This window comes from Arctopsyche grandis, chromosome 1, assembly GCF_051622035.1.
Source record: "Arctopsyche grandis isolate Sample6627 chromosome 1, ASM5162203v2, whole genome shotgun sequence".
Lineage (NCBI taxonomy): Eukaryota > Metazoa > Arthropoda > Insecta > Trichoptera > Hydropsychidae > Arctopsyche > Arctopsyche grandis.
The window spans coordinates 12,196,521-12,215,124 of NC_135355.1; the positions used below are offsets into that span (position 1 = coordinate 12,196,521).

At 39.2% G+C, this 18,604-nt stretch overlaps 1 protein-coding gene across 1 annotated transcript; it reads left to right on the forward strand.

Annotated features, from left to right (window-relative positions):
* Positions 1–1,069: 1,069 nt before the first annotated feature.
* LOC143916779 (uncharacterized) lies at positions 1,070–18,298 on the forward strand. Its single transcript, XM_077438030.1, has 2 exons — positions 1,070–1,951; positions 18,209–18,298. The coding sequence occupies exons 1-2, from the start codon at positions 1,070–1,072 to the stop codon at positions 18,296–18,298; spliced, it is 972 nt and encodes a 323-aa protein (XP_077294156.1).
* The last annotated feature ends 306 nt before the right edge of the window (positions 18,299–18,604 follow it).

Sequence of the window (18,604 nt, forward strand, 5' to 3'; positions counted from 1 at the left end):
TTCGTGGGGTTTTCGAGTTTTGTTTAAATCTTACAATCTCGAATTCTTTGATGTCGGTGATGGTTAGGTTAGGTTGGGTTAGGTTTCGTGAGGTAATCGAGTTTTGTGTAAATCTTACAATCTCGAATTATTTGATTTCTGTGTGGGCAAGGTAAGGTTGGGTTAGGTTTGGTGAGGTTAGCGAGTTTTGTGTAAAACTTACAATCTCGAATTCTTTGATTCGGTGATGTTTAGGATACGTTGGGTTAGGTTTGGTGAGTTTAGCGAATTTTTGTAAATCTTACAATCTCGAATTCTTTGATTTCGGTGATTGTTAGGTTAGGTTGGGTTAGTTTTCGTGAGGTTGGCGAGTTTTGTGTATAACTTAAAATCTCGAATTCTTTGAGTTTGGTGATCGTTAGATTAGGTTGGGTTTGGTTTCGTGAAGTTAGCGATTTTTTTGTATATCTTACAATCTGGAATTCTATAATTCCGGTGTTGGTTAGGTTAGGATGGGTTAGGTTTGGAGAGGTTAGCGAGTTTTGTGTAAATCTTACAATTTCGAATTCTTTGATATCGGTGATGGTTAGGTTAGATTGGGTTAATTATGGTGAGATTAGCGAATTTTTGAAAATCTTACAATCTCAAATTCTTTGATATCGGTGATTGTTAGGTTTCCTGAGGTTAGCGAGTTTTGTGTATAACTTACAAACTCGAATTCTTTGTCTTCCGTGATGATAAGGTAAGGTTGGGTTAGGTTTCATGAGGTTAGTGTGTATAACTTACGTGAGGTAAGCGAGTTTTGTGTTTAACTTACAATCTCGAATTCTTTGATTTCGGTGATGTTAAGGATAGGTTGGGTTAGGTTTGGTGAGGTAAGCGATTTCTTATCGGATTCTTTGTTTTCCGTGATGATAAGGTAAGGTTGGGTTAGGTTTCGTGAGGTTAGTGAGTTTTGTGTATAACACACAAATTCGAATGCTTTGATTTTGGTGATGTTAAGGTTAGGTTGGGTTAGGTTGGGTTAGGTTTGGTGAGGTTAGCGAATTTTTGTAAATCTTACATTCTCGAATTGATGTGATGGGATGTGATGATACAGACAGCAGAGGAGCGGCGAGCGGACCTCGTGATTGTGTCTGAACAGTACCGCAACATTCCTCATCGATGGTATTCGGATGCAAGCTCAAGATCTGCAATCTACACACCAACTGCCCACCTGCGGATCATGAATGCTGTTTCAATTGGCGTCCAAGGCTGGACGTGGGTGGAGATGAGGGGAGTGAGGTTCTATAGCTGCTATTTTTCTCCTAGTGCAACAGTAGAGGAGTTCAAGAGAGATCTCGTCTGCCTTGAAGATGACGTGAGAACATCGACCTTACCTGTTGTCGTTGCCGGAGATTTTAACTCAAAAGCTCCAGAGTGGGGCTCTCAAAAAACGGATCGCAGAGGTATTTTACTCTCTGAAATGGCATCGCATTTACATCTGCATGCGGCCAACGTAGGAAGTGCTTACACGTTCGTTCGGGGCAGCACCGGATCGGTCATCGATGTCACATTTGCAGGTGAAACAATAATTGGCAGGATCCGAAAATGGCAAGTGCTTGACAGCTACTCTCACAGCGACCATCGCTACATTGGCTTCGAGTTGGAAGATCGCCTCGCCGGGCCACAAATGTTACCTTCTAGTTCTGGCTGGGGAGCTCGTAAGCTGGACATCGTAGCTTTGGACGAAGCCGTTGCAGAACTAAGATCAAAAGTGACTGACGTCGCAATCAGCGGGGTTAGATCCGAAGACATTGCCAACTCATTAAATGACCTATTGAGTGAGAGCTGCGACGCATCGATGCCGAGACGCGGAGGTAAAAAGAGGCGCCCAGTCTTCTGGTGGACCGAAAACATCGCCATACTTCGCCGCGAGTGCTTAACCTGCAGACGCCGAGCACAACGACGGTCAAGCAATGAACAGCACAGAGTGAAATATCAAGAAGCCAGGATAGCTTTACGAAAAGCTATAAAAGAAAGTAAAGAGAGATGCTGGAAAGAGCTCTGCAAATCGATTGATGTGGATCCGTGGGGGAGCCCATATAAGATCATAAGGAAAAAGCTCCGAATTGGAACTGTCGATCCATATCTTGAAAATAAGGCGAGTCTTGAATTGGTCATAGATGGCCTCTTTCCGCAACACCCAGTGATGGAAAGACGATCGGCGAGCAGTACTGGTGATGAGATGCCGATTTTCACGGAGGAAGAAGTCGTAGCAGCCGCCAAACGAATAAATATTGAAAAGGCGCCGGGACCGGACTGCATTCCAAACGCAGTTATTAAAAGAATTGCCTTGAGCGATCCTGCGTTGCTGTTGACGACCTTCAATGCTTGTCTGTCGGAAGGAACCTTTCCAAAACCATGGAAAAGACAAAAACTCGTGCTGATTTCAAAAGGAAAGGGAGGCCCACCAGGACCTTCATCATACAGGCCACTCTGCCTACTTGATGGGGTAGGAAAGTTACTAGAGAGACTTCTCCTACAGCGACTACAACAACAGCTAGAAAACAGCGACACAGGACTGTCATCGCAGCAATTTGGATTTCGACCCGGTCGCTCAACTATTGACGCGATCAGTGAAGTCGTAAACACCGTAAGACTTGCATGGCGTGGGAGCGTCAAGGCGAGCAAACATGTTGTGATGATCGCGCTCGACATAAAAAATGCATTCAACACTGCCAACTGGGGAAGGACTCTCGATGCATTAGTCACTATCAATGCTCCGGAAAAACTTATCAAGATGATCGAGAGCTATTTTTCGGACAGAATCCTTCTGTATGAATGCATGGGCAAAAAATACGAACGATCAGTCACTGCGGGCGTACCACAGGGATCGGTCCTGGGCCCGGCGCTTTGGAATGTAATGTACGACGGCTTGTTAAAGATCCAAATGCCAGATGAAACGAGCCTGGTCGCCTTTGCTGACGATGTCGCGTTGCTTGTCACCGCAAAGAACACAACATCTTTACGCCTAAGAAGCGAAGAAGCCATAAGAAGGGTTAAAAAATGGCTCGTGGATGCGGGCTTGGAGCTCGCCGTCCAGAAAACCGAAGCTGTATTCTTCACAAGACGTAGAAAGCTGCTGCCTCCTCAAATAACAGTCAACGGTTTTGAGGTGACGTTCAGCAGATCACTGCGGTATTTGGGAGTGCAGTTAGATGACAAACTACGCTTTGCAAAACATGCGGAAAAAGCGGGAGCTAGGGCGGCCTAAATAGCAGAAGACCTCGCCAGACTGATGCCCAACATCGGTGGACCGAAACAGAGGAGAAGAAAACTATACTGTGAAGTAGTACACTCAGTCCTACTGTACGGTGCTCCGATTTGGGCGGAAAAAACAAAGGTTGAGAGGACAAGGCTCAGCCTCGCTAGAGTACAAAGAAGAGCTGCATTAAGAGTCGCAGCGGCATACCGTACAGTATCTGAAGATGCCATCCTGGTGTTGTGCGCCATTCCACCGATCGACTTACTCGCTCTAGAACGACAAGCGATCTACAGAGGTGAAAAGAAGAGTACAGCCAGAGAGACAACGATGATCAAATGGCAAGACAGATGGAACAACTCAGAAAAAGGTCGATGGACACACCATCTCATCGGAGACCTAAAAGCGTGGTGCCAAAGAGAGCACGGCGAACTGAATCACCACACGACCCAAATACTCACAGGTCACGGGTGCTTCGGGACCTACCTACACAAAATAGGAAAGGAAACAACTCCGAAGTGCCACCACTGTGAAAACGAGAAAGACGACGCGGCCCACACAACCTTTGATTGTCCAGCATGGGAAGACGACAGAAGAACATTCAGAACTGTAATCGGCGTAGAACACCTGACGCCGATAAACATAATCTTCGTCATACTGGAGAGCGCAACTGCCTGGTCAGCGTGGGAAGCATTTGCTTCGATGATAATGGAAAAAAAAAAAAAAGGAGAAGCAGAAAGAACCCGAGAACTCGAAGGAAGAGCCATAAATGGCTAAGACAAAATTGCTTTCCCGAAGCAAAACATGAAAATGTGTCCGGGGAGCAGAGGTGTCAAGGGGGTGGGGTTTAGTCGGTAAAAATCCGACACTATCCTCCAGTTCGGGCTGGAGGATGTCTTTGGAAGATTCCCCACCTCCGACGATAAAAAAAAAAAAAAAAAAAAAAGGTTTCGTGAGGCTAGCGAGTTTTGTGTATAAATAACAATCTCGGATTCTTTGTTTTCCGTGATGATAAGGTAAGGTTGGGTTAGGTTTGGTGAGGTAAGCGAGTTTTGTGTAAAACTTACAATCTTGAATTCTTTGATTTCGGTGATGGTTAGGTTAGGTTGGGTTAGGTTTCGTGAGGTTGGCGAGTTTTGTGTATAACTTAAAATCTCGAATACTTTGAGTTTGGTGATCGTTAGGTTAGGTTGGGTTTGGTTTCGTGTTGTAAGCGAGTTTTTTGTATATCTAACAATCTGGAATTCTATGATTCCGGTGTTGGTTAGGTTAGGATGGGTTAGGTTTGGAGAGGTTAGCGAGTTTTATGTAAATCTTACAATCTCGAATTCTTTGATTTCGGTGATATTAAGGTTAGGTTGGGTTAGTTTTGGTGAGGTTAGCGAGTTTTATGTATTACTTACAGTCTCGAATTCTTTGATTTACGTGATGGTTAGGTTGGGTTGGGTTAGGTTCCGTGAGGTTATCGAGTTTCGTGTAAATCTTACAATCTCGAATTTTTTGATTTCTGTGTTGGCAAGGTTAGGTTGGGTTAGGTTTGGTGAGGTTAGCGAGTTTTTTGTATAACTTTCAATCTCGAATTCTTTGATTTCGGTGATGGTTAGGTTGGGTTGGGTTAGGTTTGGTGAGGCTAGCGAGTTTTGTGTGAATCTTACAATCTGGAATTCTTTGATTTCGGTGATTGTTAGGTTAGGTTGGGTTAGGTTTCGTGAGGTTAGCGAGTTTTGTGTATAAATTACAATCTCGGATTCTTTGTTTTCCGTGATGATAAGGTAAGGTTGAGTTAGGTTTCTGGAGGTTAGCGAGTTTTGTGTATAACTTACAATCTCGAATTCTTTGATTCGGTGATGTTTAGGATATGTTGGGTTAGGTTTGGTGAGTTTAGCGAATTTTTGTAAATCTTACAGTCTCGAATTCTTTGATTTCGGTGATTGTTAGGTTAGGTTGGGTTAGGTTTCGTGAGGTTAGCGAGTTTTGTGAATAACTTACAATCACAAATTCTTTGAGTTTGGTGATGGTAAGGTTAGGTTGGGTTAGGTTGGGTGAGGTTAGCGAATTTTGTGAAACACAACAATCTCGAATTATTTGATTTATGTGTGGGCAGGGTTAGGTTGGGTTAGGTTTGGTGAGGTAAGCCAGTTTTGTGTATATCTTACAATCTTGAATTCTTAGATTTCGGTGTGGGCAAGGTTAGGTTGGGTTAGGTTTGGTGAGGTTAGCGAATTTTTGAAAATCTTACAATCTCAAATTCTTTGATTTCGGTGATTGTTAGGTTAGGTTGGGTTAGGTTTCGTGAGGTTGGCGAGTTTTGTGTATAACTTAAAATCTCGAATTCTTTGAGTTTGGTGATCGTTAGGTTAGGTTGGGTTTAGTTTCGTGAAGTTAGCGAGTTTTTTGTATATCTTACAATCTGGAATTCTATAATTCCGGTGTTGGTTAGGTTAGGATGGGTTAGGTTTGGAGAGGTTGGCGAGTTTTGTGTAAATCTTACAATCTCGAATTATTTGATTTCGGTGATGGTTAGGTTAGGTTGGGTTAGGTTTCGTGAGGTTAGCGAGTTTTGTGTATAACTTACAAATTCGAATGCTTAGATTTCGGTGATGTTTAGGTTAGGTTGGGTTAATTTTGGTGAGGTTAGCGAATTTTTGAAAATCTTACAATCTCGAATTCTTTGATTTCGGTGATTGTTAGGTAAGGTTGGGTTAGGTTTGGAGAGGTTAGCGAGTTTTGTGTAAATCTTACAATTTCGAATTCTTTGATATCGATGATGGTTAGGTTAGATTGGGTTAATTATGGTGAGATTAGCGAATTTTTAAAAATCTTACAATCTCGAATTCTTTGATATCGGTGATTGTTAGGTTTCCTGAGGTTAGCGAGTTTTGTGTATAACTTACAATCTCGAATTCTTTGTTTTCCGTGATGATAAGGTAAGGTTGGGTTAGGTTTCATGAGGATAGTGTGTATAACTTACAATCTCGAATTCTTTGATTTCGGTGATGGTAAGGTAAGGTTGGGTTAGGTTTCGTGAGGTTGGCGAGTTTTGTGAATAACTTACAATCTCGAATTCTTTGATTCGGTGAGGTTTAGGATACGTTGGGTTAGGTTTGGTGAGGTAAGCGAGATTTTGTAAATCTTACAATCTCGAATTCTTTGATTTCGGTGACTGTTAGGTTAGGTTGGGTTAGGTTGGGTTAGGTTTCGTGAGGTTAGCGAGTTTTGTGTATAAATAACACTCTCGGATTCTTTGTTTTCCGTGATGATAAGGTAAGGTTGGGTTAGGTTTGAGAGGTTAGCGAGTTTTGTGTAAAACTTACAATCTTGAATTCTTTGATTTCGGTGTGGGCAAGGTTAGGTTGGGTTAGGTTTGGTGATGTTAGCGAATTTTTGTAAATCTTACAATCTCGAATTCTTTGATGTCGGTGATGGTTAGGTTAGGTTGGGTTAGGTTTCGTGAGGTAATCGAGTTTTGTGTAAATCTTACAATCTCGAATTATTTGATTTCTGTGTGGGCAAGGTTAGGTTGGGTAAGGTTCGGTGAGGTAAGCGAGTTTTGTGTATAACTAACAATCTCGAATTCTTAAATTTCGGTAATGGTAAGGTTTGGTTGGGTTAGGTTTGGTGAGGTTAGCGAGTTTTGTGTAAATCTTACAATCTCGAATTATTTGATTTCGGTGATGGTTAGGTTAGGTTGGGTTAGGTTTGGTGAGGCCAGCGAGTTTTGTGTATAAATTACAATCTCGGATTCTTTGTTTTCCGTGATGATAAGGTAAGGTTGGGTTAGGTTTCGTGAGGTTAGCGAGTTTTGTGTAAAACTTACAACCTCGAATTCTTTGATTCGGTGATGTTTAGGATACGTTGGGTTAGGTTTGGTGAGTTTAGCGAATTTTTGTAAATCTTACAATCTCGAATTCTTTGATTTCGGTGATTGTTAGGTTAGGTTGGGTTAAGTTTCGTGAGGTAAGCGAGTTTTGTGAATAACTTCCAATCTCAAATTCTTTGAGTTTGGTGATGGTTTGGTTAGGTTGGGTTAGGTTTCGTGAAGTTAGCGAGTTTTTTGTAAATCTTAAAATTTTGAATTCTATGATTCCGGTGTTGGTCAGGTTAGGATGGGTTAGGTTTGGTGAGTTTTGCACGTTTTGTGTATATTTTTGCAATGTCGAATTCTTTGAATCCGGTGATATTAAGGTAAGGTTGGGTTAAGTTTGGTGAGGTTAGCGAGTTTTGTGTATAAATAACAATCTCGAATTCTTTGTTTTCCGTGATGATAAGGTAAGGTTGGGTTAGGTTTCGTGAGGTTAGTGAGTTTTGTGTATAACACACAAATTCGAATGCTTTGATTTTGGTGATGTTAAGGTTAGGTTGGGTTAATTTTGGTGAGGTTAGCGAATTTTTGAAAATCTTACAATCTCGAAATCTTTGATTTCGGTGATTGTTAGGTTAGGTTGGGTTAGGTTTCGTGAGGTTAGCGAGTTTTGTGTATAAATTACAATCTCGGATTCTTTGTTTTCCGTGATGATAAGGTTAGATTGGGTTAGGTTTGGTGAGGTAAGCGAGTTTTGTGTAAAACTTACAATCTTGAATTCTTTGATTTCGGTGTGGGCAAGGTTAGGTTGGTTTAGGTTTGGTGAGGTTAGCGAATTTTTGTTAATCTTACATTCTCGAATTCTTTGATGTCGGTGATGGTTAGGTTAGGTTTCGTGAGGTAATCGAGTTTTGTGTAAATCTTACAATCTCGAATTATTTGATTTCTGTGTGGGCAAGGTAAGGTTGGGTTAGGTTTGGTGAGGTTAGCGAGTTTTGTGTAAAACTTACAAACTCGAATTCTTTGATTTCGGTGATGGTTAGGTTGGGTTAGGTTAGGTTTCGTGAGGTAAGCGAGTTTTGTGTATAACTTACAATCTCGAATTCTTTGATTCGGTGATGTTTAGGATATGTTGGGTTAGGTTTGGTGAGTTTAGCGAATTTTTGTAAATCTTACAATCTCGAATTCTTTGATTTCGGTGATTGTTAGGTTAGGATGGGTTAGGTTGGGTTAGGTTTCGTGAGGTTAGAGAGTTTTGTGTATAAATTACAATCTCGGATTCTTTGTTTTCCGTGATGATAAGTTAAGGTTGGGTTAGGTTTCGTGAGGTTAGCGAGTTTTGTGAATAACTTACAATCTCAAATTCTTTGAGTTTGGTGATGGTTAGGCTAGGTTGGGTAAGGTTGGGTGAGGTTAGCGAGTTTTGTGTAAATCTAACAATCTCGAATTATTTGATTTCTGTGTGGGCAAGGTTAGGTTGGGTTAGGTTTGGTGAGGTTAGCAAGTATTGTGTATAACTTAAAATCTCGAATTCTTTGATTTCGGTGATGGTTAGGTTGGGTTGGGTTAGGTTTGGTGAGGTTAGCAAGTTTTGGGAAAATCTTACAATTTCGAATTCTTTGATTTCGGTGATGGTTAGGTTTGGTTGGGTTAGGTTTCGTAAGGTTAGCGAGTTTTGTGTATAACTTACAATCTCGAATTCTTTGATTTCGGTGATGGTTAGGTTGGGTTGGGTTAGGTTTGGTGAGGCTAGCGAGTTTTGTGTAAATCTTACAATCTCGAATTCTTTGATGTCGGTGATGGTAAGGTTAGGTTTGGTGAGGTTTGCACTTTTTGTGTATATTTTTGCAATGTCGAATTTTTTGAATCCTGTGATATTAAGGTTAGGTTGGATTAGGTTTGGTGAGGGTTGGGTGAGTTTTCGTGAGGTTAGCGAGTTTTGTATAAATCTTACAATCTCGAATTTTTTTGATTTCTGTGTTGGCAAGGTTAGGTTGGGTTAGGTTTGGTGAGGTTAGCGAGTTTTGTGTAAATCTTACAATCTGGAATTCTTTGATTTCGGTGATTGTTAGGTTAGGTTGGGTTAGGTTTCGTGAGGTTAGCGAGTTTTGTGTATAACTTACAATCTCGAATTCTTTGATTTCGGTGATGTTTAGAATAGTTTGGGTTAGGTTTGGTGAGGTTAGCGAATTTTTGTAAATCTTACAATCTCGAATTTTTTGATTTCTGTGTTGGCAAGGTTAGGTTGGGTTAGGTTTGGTGAGGTTAGCGAGTTTTTTGTATAACTTCAATCTCGAATTCTTTGATTTCGGTGATGGTTAGGTTGGGTTGGGTTAGGTTTGGTGAGGCCAGCGAGTTTTGTGTAAATCTTACAATCTGGAATTCTTTGATTTCGGTGATTGTTAGGTTAGGTTGGGTTAGGTTTCGTGAGGTTAGCGAGTTTTGTGTATAACTTACAATCTCGAATTCTTTGATTTCGGTGATGTTTAGAATAGTTTGGGTTAGGTTTGGTGAGGTTAGCGAATTTTTGTAAATCTTACAATCTCGAATTTTTTGATTTCTGTGTTGGCAAGGTTAGGTTGGGTTAGGTTTGATGAGGTTAGCGAGTTTTTTGTATAACTTTCAATCTCGAATTCTTTGATTTCGGTGATGGTTAGGTTGGGTTGGGTTAGGTTTGGTGAGGCTAGCGTGTTTTGTGTAAATCTTACAATCTGGAATTCTTTGATTTCGGTGATTGTTAGGTTAGGTTGGGTTAGGTTTCGTGAGGTTAGCGAGTTTTGTGTATAACTTACAATCTCGAATTCTTTGATTTCGGTGATGTTTAGAATAGTTTGGGTTAGGTTTGGTGAGGTTAGCGAATTTTTGTAAATTTTACAATCTCGAATTTTTTGATTTCTGTGTTGCCAAGGTTAGGTTGGGTTAGGTTTCGTGAGGTTAGCGAGTTTTTTTTATAACTTTCAATCTCGAATTCTTTGATTTCGGTGATGTTTAGAATAGTTTGGGTTAGGTTTGGTGAGGTTAGCGAGTTTTGTGTAAATCTTACAATCTGGAATTCTTTGATTTCGGTGATTGTTAGGTTAGGTTGGGTTAGGTTTCGTGAGGTTAGCGAGTTTTGTATAAATCTTACAATCTCGAATTTTTTTGATTTCTGTGTTGGCAAGGTTAGGTTGGGTTAGGTTTGGTGAGGTTAGCGAGTTTTTTGTATAACTTTCAATCTCGAATTCTTTGATTTCGGTGATGTTTAGAATAGTTTGGGTTAGGTTTGGTGAGGTTAGCGAGTTTTGTGTAAATCTTACAATCTGGAATTCTTTGATTTCGGTGATTGTTAGGTTAGGTTGGGTTAGGTTTCGTGAGGTTAGCGAGTTTTGTGTATAACTTACAATCTCGAATTCTTTGATTTCGGTGATGTTTAGAATAGTTTGGGTTAGGTTTGGTGAAGTTAGCGAATTTTCGTAAATCTTACAATCTCGAATTTTTTGATTTCTGTGTTGGCAAGGTTAGGTTGGGTTAGGTTTGGTGAGGTTAGCGAGTTTTTTTTATAACTTTCAATTTCGAATTCTTTGATTTCGGTGATGTTTAGAATAGTTTGGGTTAGGTTTGGTGAGGTTAGCGAGTTTTGTGTAAATCTTACAATCTGGAATTCTTTGATTTCGGTGATTGTTAGGTTAGGTTGGGTTAGGTTTCGTGAGGTTAGCGAGTTTTGTATAAATCTTACATTCTCGAATTTTTTTGATTTCTGTGTTGGCAAGGTTAGGTTGGGTTAGGTTTGGTGAGGTTAGCGAGTTTTTTGTATAACTTTCAATCTCGAATTCTTCGATTTCGGTGATGTTTAGAATAGTTTGGGTTAGGTTTGGTGAGGTTAGCGAGTTTTGTGTAAATCTTACAATCTGGAATTCTTTGATTTCGGTGATTGTTAGGTTAGGTTGGGTTAGGTTTCGTGAGGTTAGCGAGTTTTGTGTATAACTTACAATCTCGAATTCTTTGATTTCGGTGATGTTTAGAATAGTTTGGGTTAGGTTTGGGGAAGTTAGCGAATTTTCGTAAATCTTACAATCTCGAATTTTTTGATTTCTGTGTTGGCAAGGTTAGGTTGGGTTAGGTTTGGTGAGGTTAGCGAGTTTTTTGTATAACTTTCAATCTCGAATTCTTTGATTTCGGTGATGGTTAGGTTGGGTTGGGTTAGGTTTGGTGAGGCTAGCGAGTTTTGTGTAAATCTTACAATCTGGAATTCTTTGATTTCGGTGATTGTTAGGTTAGGTTGGGTTAGGTTTCGTGAGGTTAGCGAGTTTTGTGTATAACTTACAATCTCGAATTCTTTGATTTCGGTGATGTTTAGAATAGTTTGGGTAAGGTTTGGTGAGGTTGGCGAATTTTTGTAAATCTTACAATCTCGAATTTTTTGATTTCTGTGTTGCCAAGGTTAGGTTGGTTTAGGTTTCGTGAGGTTAGCGAGTTTTTTGTATAACTTACAATCTCGAATTCTTAGATTTCGGTGATGGTTAGGTTGGGTTAAGTTAGGTTTGGTGAGGTTAGCGAATTTTTGTAAATCTTACAATCTCGAATTATTTGATTTCGGTGATGGTTAGGTTAGGTTGGGTTAGGTTTCGTGAGGTTAGCGAGTTTTGTGAATAACTTACAATCTCAAATTCTTTGAGTTTGGTGATGGTTAGAATAGTTTGGGTAAGGTTTGGTGAGGTTAGCGAATTTTTGTAAATCTTACAATCTCGAATTTTTTGATTTCTGTGTTGCCAAGGTTAGGTTGGGTTAGGTTTCGTGAGGTTAGCGAGTTTTTTTTATAAATTTCAATCTCGAATTCTTTGATTTCGGTGATGTTTAGAATAGTTTGGGTTAGGTTTAATGAGGTTAGCGAGTTTTGTGTAAATCTTACAATCTGGAATTCTTTGATTTCGGCGATTGTTAGGTTAGGTTGGGTTAGGTTTCGTGAGGTTAGCGAGTTTTGTATAAATCTTACAATCTCGAATTTTTTTGATTTCTGTGTTGGCAAGGTTAGGTTGGGTTAGGTTTGGTGAGGTTAGCGAGTTTTTTGTATAACTTTCAATCTCGAATTCTTTGATTTCGGTGATGTTTAGAATAGTTTGGGTTAGGCTTGGTGAGGTTAGCGAGTTTTGTGTAAATCTTACAATCTGGAATTATTTGATTTCGGTGATTGTTAGGTTAGGTTGGTTTAGGTTTCGTGAGGTTAGCGAGTTTTGTGTATAACTTACAATCTCGAATTCTTTGATTTCGGTGATGTTTAGAATAGTTTGGGTTAGGTTTGGTGAAGTTAGCGAATTTTCGTAAATCTTACAATCTCGAATTTTTTGATTTCTGTGTTGGCAAGGTTAGGTTGGGTTAGGTTTGGTGAGGTTAGCGAGTTTTTTGTATAACTTTCAATCTCGAATTCTTTGATTTCGGTGATGGTTAGGTTGGGTTGGGTTAGGTTTGGTGAGGCCAGCGAGTTTTGTGTAAATCTTACAATCTGGAATTCTTTGATTTCGGTGATTGTTAGGTTAGGTTGGGTTAGGTTTCGTGAGGTTAGCGAGTTTTGTGTATAACTTACAATCTCGAATTCTTTGATTTCGGTGATGTTTAGAATAGTTTGGGTTAGGTTTGGTGAGGTTAGCGAATTTTTGTAAATCTTACAATCTCGAATTTTTTGATTTCTGTGTTGGCAAGGTTAGGTTGGGTTAGGTTTGGTGAGTTTAGCGATTTTTTTGTATAACTTTCAATCTCGAATTCTTTGATTTCGGTGATGGTTAGGTTGGGTTGGGTTAGGTTTGGTGAGGCTAGCGAGTTTTGTGTAAATCTTACAATCTGGAATTCTTTGATTTCGGTGATTGTTAGGTTAGGTTGGGTTAGGTTTCGTGAGGTTAGCGAGTTTTGTGTATAACTTACAATCTCGAATTCTTTGATTTCGGTGATGTTTAGAATAGTTTGGGTAAGGTTTGGTGAGGTTGGCGAATTTTTGTAAATCTTACAATCTCGAATTTTTTGATTTCTGTGTTGCCAAGGTTAGGTTGGTTTAGGTTTCGTGAGGTTAGCGAGTTTTTTGTATAACTTACAATCTCGAATTCTTAGATTTCGGTGATGGTTAGGTTGGGTTAAGTTAGGTTTGGTGAGGTTAGCGAATTTTTGTAAATCTTACAATCTCGAATTATTTGATTTCGGTGATGGTTAGGTTAGGTTGGGTTAGGTTTCGTGAGGTTAGCGAGTTTTGTGAATAACTTACAATCTCAAATTCTTTGAGTTTGGTGATGGTTAGAATAGTTTGGGTTAGGTTTGGTGAGGTTAGCGAATTTTTGTAAATCTTACAATCTCGAATTTTTTGATTTCTGTGTTGCCAAGGTTAGGTTGGGTTAGGTTTCGTGAGGTTAGCGAGTTTTTTTTATAACTTTCAATCTCGAATTCTTTGATTTCGGTGATGTTTAGAATAGTTTGGGTTAGGTTTAATGAGGTTAGCGAGTTTTGTGTAAATCTTACAATCTGGAATTCTTTGATTTCGGCGATTGTTAGGTTAGGTTGGGTTAGGTTTCGTGAGGTTAGCGAGTTTTGTATAAATCTTACAATCTCGAATTTTTTTGATTTCTGTGTTGGCAAGGTTAGGTTGGGTTAGGTTTGGTGAGGTTAGCGAGTTTTTTGTATAACTTTCAATCTCGAATTCTTTGATTTCGGTGATGGTTAGGTTGGGTTGGGTTAGGTTTGGTGAGGCCAGCGAGTTTTGTGTAAATCTTACAATCTGGAATTCTTTGATTTCGGTGATTGTTAGGTTAGGTTGGGTTAGGTTTCGTGAGGTTAGCGAGTTTTGTGTATAACTTACAATCTCGAATTCTTTGATTTCGGTGATGTTTAGAATAGTTTGGGTTAGGTTTGGTGAGGTTAGCGAATTTTTGTAAATCTTACAATCTCGAATTTTTTGATTTCTGTGTTGGCAAGGTTAGGTTGGGTTAGGTTTGGTGAGGTTAGCGAGTTTTTTGTATAACTTTCAATCTCGAATTCTTTGATTTCGGTGATGGTTAGGTTGGGTTGGGTTAGGTTTGGTGAGGCTAGCGAGTTTTGTGTTAATCTTACAATCTGGAATTCTTTGATTTCGGTGATTGTTAGGTTAGGTTGGGTTAGGTTTCGTGAGGTTAGCGAGTTTTGTGTATAACTTACAATCTCGAATTCTTTGATTTTGGTGATGTTTAGAATAGTTTGGGTTAGGTTTGGTGAGGTTAGCGAATTTTTGTAAATCTTACAATCTCGAATTATTTGATTCCAGTGTTGGTGAGGTAAGGTTGGGTTAGGTTTGGTGAGGTTAGCGAGTTTTGTGTAAATCTTACAATCTCGAATTCTTTGATTTCGGTGATTGTTAGGTTAGGTTGGGTTAGGTTTCGTGAGGTTGGCGAGTTTTTTGTATATCTTAAAATCTCGAATTCTTTGTTTTCCGTGAAGATAAGGTAAGGTTGGGTTAGGTTTCGTGAGGTTAGCGAGTTTTGTGTAAATCTTACAATCTCGAATTCTTTGATTTCAGTGATGGTTAGGTTGGGTTGGGTTAGGTTTGGTGAGGCTAGCGAGTTTTGTGTAAATCTTACAATCTGGAATTCTTTGATTTCGGTGATTGTTAGGTAAGGTTGGGTTAGTTTTCGTGAGGTTAGCGAGTTTTGTGTATAACTTACAATCTCGAATTCTTTGATTTCGGTGATGTTTAGAATAGTTTGGGTTAGGTTTGGTGAGGTTAGCGAATTTTTGTAAATCTTACAATCTCGAATTTTTTGATTTCTGTGTTGGCAAGGATAGGTTGGGTTAGGTTTGGTGAGGTTAGCGAGTTTTTTGTATAACTTTCAATCTCGAATTCTTTGATTTCGGTGATGGTTAGGTTGGGTTGGGTTAGGTTTGGTGAGGCTAGCGAGTTTTGTGTAAATCTTACAATCTGGAATTCTTTGATTTCGGTGATTGTTAGGTTAGGTTGGGTTAGGTTTCGTGAGGTTAGCGAGTTTTGTGTATAACTTACAATCTCGAATTCTTTGATTTCGGTGATGTTTAGAATAGTTTGGGTTAGGTTTGGTGAGGTTAGCGAATTTTTGTAAATCTTACAATCTCGAATTTTTTGATTTCTGTGTTGCCAAGGTTAGGTTGGGTTAGGTTTCGTGAGGTTAGCGAGTTTTGTGTATAAATTACAATCTCGGATTCTTTGTTCTCCGTGATGATAAGGTTATGTTGGGTTAGGTTTAGTGAGGTTAGCGAGTTTTGTGTATAACTTACAATCTCGAATTCTTTGATTCGGTGATGTTTAGGATACGTTGGGTTAGGTTTGGTGAGGTAAGCGAATTTTTGTAACTCTTACAATCTCGAATTCTTTGATTTCGGTGATTGTTAGGTTAGGTTGGGTTAGGTTGGGTTAGGTTTCAAGAGGTTAGCGAGTTTTGTGTATAAATAACAATCTCGGATTCTTTGTTTTCCGTGATGATAAGGTTAGATTGGGTTAGGTTTGGCGAGGTAAGCGAGTTTTGTGTAAAACTTACAATCTTGAATTCTTTGATTTCGGTGTGGGCAAGGTTAGGTTGGGTTAGGTTTGGTGAGGTTAGCGAATTTTTGTAAATCTTACAATCTCGAATTCTTTGATTTCGGTGATGGTAAGGTAAGGTTGGGTTAGGTTTCGTGAGGTTGGCGAGTTTTGTGAATAACTTACAATCTCAAATTATTTGAGTTTGGTGATGGTTAGGTTAGGTTAGGTAAGGTTGGGTGAGGTTAGCGAGTTTTGTGAAAATCTTACAATTTCGAATTATTTGATTTCTGTGTGGGCAAGGTTAGGTTGGGTAAGGATTGGTGAGGTTAGCGAGTTTTTTGTAAATCTTACAATCTCGAATAAATTGATTCCGGTGTTGGTGAGGTTATGTTGGGTTAGGTTTGGTGAGTTTTGCACGTTTTGTGTATATTTTTGCAATGTCGAATTCTTTGAATCCCGTGATATTCAGGTTAGGTTGGGTTAATTTTGGTGAGGTTAGCGAATTTTTGAAAATCTTACAATCTCGAAATCTTTGATTTCGGTGATTGTTAGGTTAGGTTGGGTTAGGTTTCGTGAGGTTAGCGAGTTTTGTGTATAAATTACAATCTCGGATTCTATGTTTTCCGTGATGATAAGGTAAGGATGTGTTAGCTTTAGTGAGGTTAGCGAGTTTTGTGTATAACTTACAATCTCGAATTCTTTGATTCGGTGATGTTTAGGATACGTTGGGTAAGGTTTGGTGAGGTAAGCGAATTTTTGTAAATCTTACAATCTCGAATTCTTTGATTTCGGTGATTGTTAGGTTAGGTTGGGTTAGGTTGGGTTAGGTTTCAAGAGGTTAGCGAGTTTTGTGTATAAATAACAATCTCGGATTCTTTGTTTTCCGTGATGATAAGGTTAGATTGGGTTAGGTTTGGTGAGGTAAGCGAGTTTTGTGTAAAACTTACAATCTTGAATTCTTTGATTTCGGTGTGGGCAAGGTTAGGTTGGGTTAGGTTTGGTGAGGTTAGCGAATTTTTGTAAATCTTACAATCTCGAATTCTTTGATGTCGGTGATGGTTAGGTGAAGTTGGGTTAGGTTTCGTGAGGTAATCGAGTTTTGTGTAAATCTTACAATCTCGAATTATTTGATTTCTGTGTGGGCAAGGTAAGGTTGGGTTAGGTTTGGTGAGGTTAGCGAAGTTTGTGTAAAACTTACAAACTCGAATTCTTTGATTTCGGTGATGGTTAGGTTGGGTTGGGGTAGGTTTGGTGAGGCTAGCGAGTTTTGTGTAAATCTTACAATCTCGAATTCTTTGATTTCGGTGATTATTAGGTAAGGTTGGGTTAGGTTTCGTGAGGTTAGCGAGTTTTGTGTATAACTTACAATCTCGAATTCTTTGATTCGGTGATGTTTAGGATATGTTGGGTTAGGTTTGGTGAGTTTAGCGAATTTTTGTAAATCTTACAATCTCGAATTCTTTGATTTCGGTGATTGTTAGGTTAGGTTGGGTTAGGTTTCGTGAGGTTAGCGAGTTTTGTGTATAAATTACAATCTCGGATTCTTTGTTTTCCGTGATGATAAGTTAAGGTTGGGTTAGGTTTCGTGAGGTTAGCGAGTTTTGTGAATAACTTACAATCTCAAATTCTTTGAGTTTGGTGATGGTTAGGTTAGGTTGGGTTAGGTTGGGTGAGGTTAGCGAATTTTGTGTAAATCTAACAATCTCGAATTATTTGATTTATGTGTGGGCAGGGTTAGGTTGGGTTAGGTTTGGTGAGGTAAGCCAGTTTTGTGTATATCTTACAATCTTGAATTCTTTGATTTCAGTGTGGGCAAGGTTAGGTTGGGTTAGGTTTGGTGAGGTTAGCGAATTTTTGTAAATCTTACAATCTCAAATTCTTTGATTTCGGTGATGGTTAGGTTAGGTGGGGTTAGGTTTCGTGAGGATAGCGAGTTTTGGGATTAACTTACAATCTCAAATTCTTTGAGTTTGGTTATGGTTAGGTTAGGTTGGGTTAGGTTTCGTTAAGTAAGCGAGTTTTTTGTATATCTTACAATTTGGAATTCTATGATTCCAGTGTTGGTTAGGTTAGGATGGGTTAGGATTGGTGAGGTTAGCGAGTTTTTTGTAAATCTTACAATCTCGAATTATTTGATTCCGGTGTTGGTGAGGTTAGTTTGGGTTATGTTTGGTGAGATTTGCACGTTTTGTGTATATTTTTGCAATGTTGAATTCTTTGAATCCGGTGATATTAAGGTTAGGTTGGGTTAGGTTTGGTGAGGTTAGCGAGTTTTGTGTATAACTTACAATCTCGAATTCTTTGATTTCGGTGATGGTTAGGTTTTGTTGGGTTAGGTTTGGTGAGGTTAGCGAGTTTTGTGTAAATCTTACAATCTCGAATTCTTTGATTTCGGTGATGGTTCGGTTAGATTGAGTTAGGTTTCGTGAGGTTAGCACGTTTTGTGTATATTTTTGCAATGTCGAATTCTTTGAATCCGGTGATATTAAGGTTAAGTTGGGTTAGGTTGGGTGAGGTTAGCGAGTTTTTACGTACCTTTTTACGTAGAAAAATCTGTTCTTATGGACTTCGCATTGGCAAACACTTCGATTATTTCGTTAAAATTCATTTTATTTGTTCTCTCATGTTCAATACTAATCAGCGCTATTCCTTTGAGTCGATGTTGTGACATAGTTGACCTTAAGTAATTTTTAATAAGTTTCAACTTAGAGAACGAGCGCTCAGCAGTGGCTACAGTTACCGGAAGCGTGAGGAACAAGATGATTGCGGTGGCGATATCAGGAAATGACGAATTTATAGTGTAAAAATCACAAATGAAGAGCTTCGCTAAATTATGAACACTGTCGATCTTCTCTATTTTTACTCTTAAGCACGAACGAAAATCAAGCACCTGTTTAGGTAGTGACTTGTCAAAGTCTTTGACATATTGGTCGGCCAAAGATTTGGCTTCACGATATACAATGTAAGTCGTCATCTGATAATTGAATGAGATTTTTACTTTGTAGGAAGGCGAACTTTGAAATAATATCGTTAAAAGATGTAAAACGAACCTTCAATTGCATCAAGGCTACGTCTAGTGCCGTATTAAAAATTG

Coding starts and splice junctions, on each gene's coding strand:
- LOC143916779 (XM_077438030.1), top strand. CDS start 1,070: ATGATACAGACAGCAGAGGAGCGGCGAGCGGACCTCGTGATTGTGTCT. Junction 1,952..18,208: donor CAAGCAATGAACAGCACAGA/GTGAAATATCAA, acceptor ATTTTTAATAAG/TTTCAACTTAGAGAACGAGC.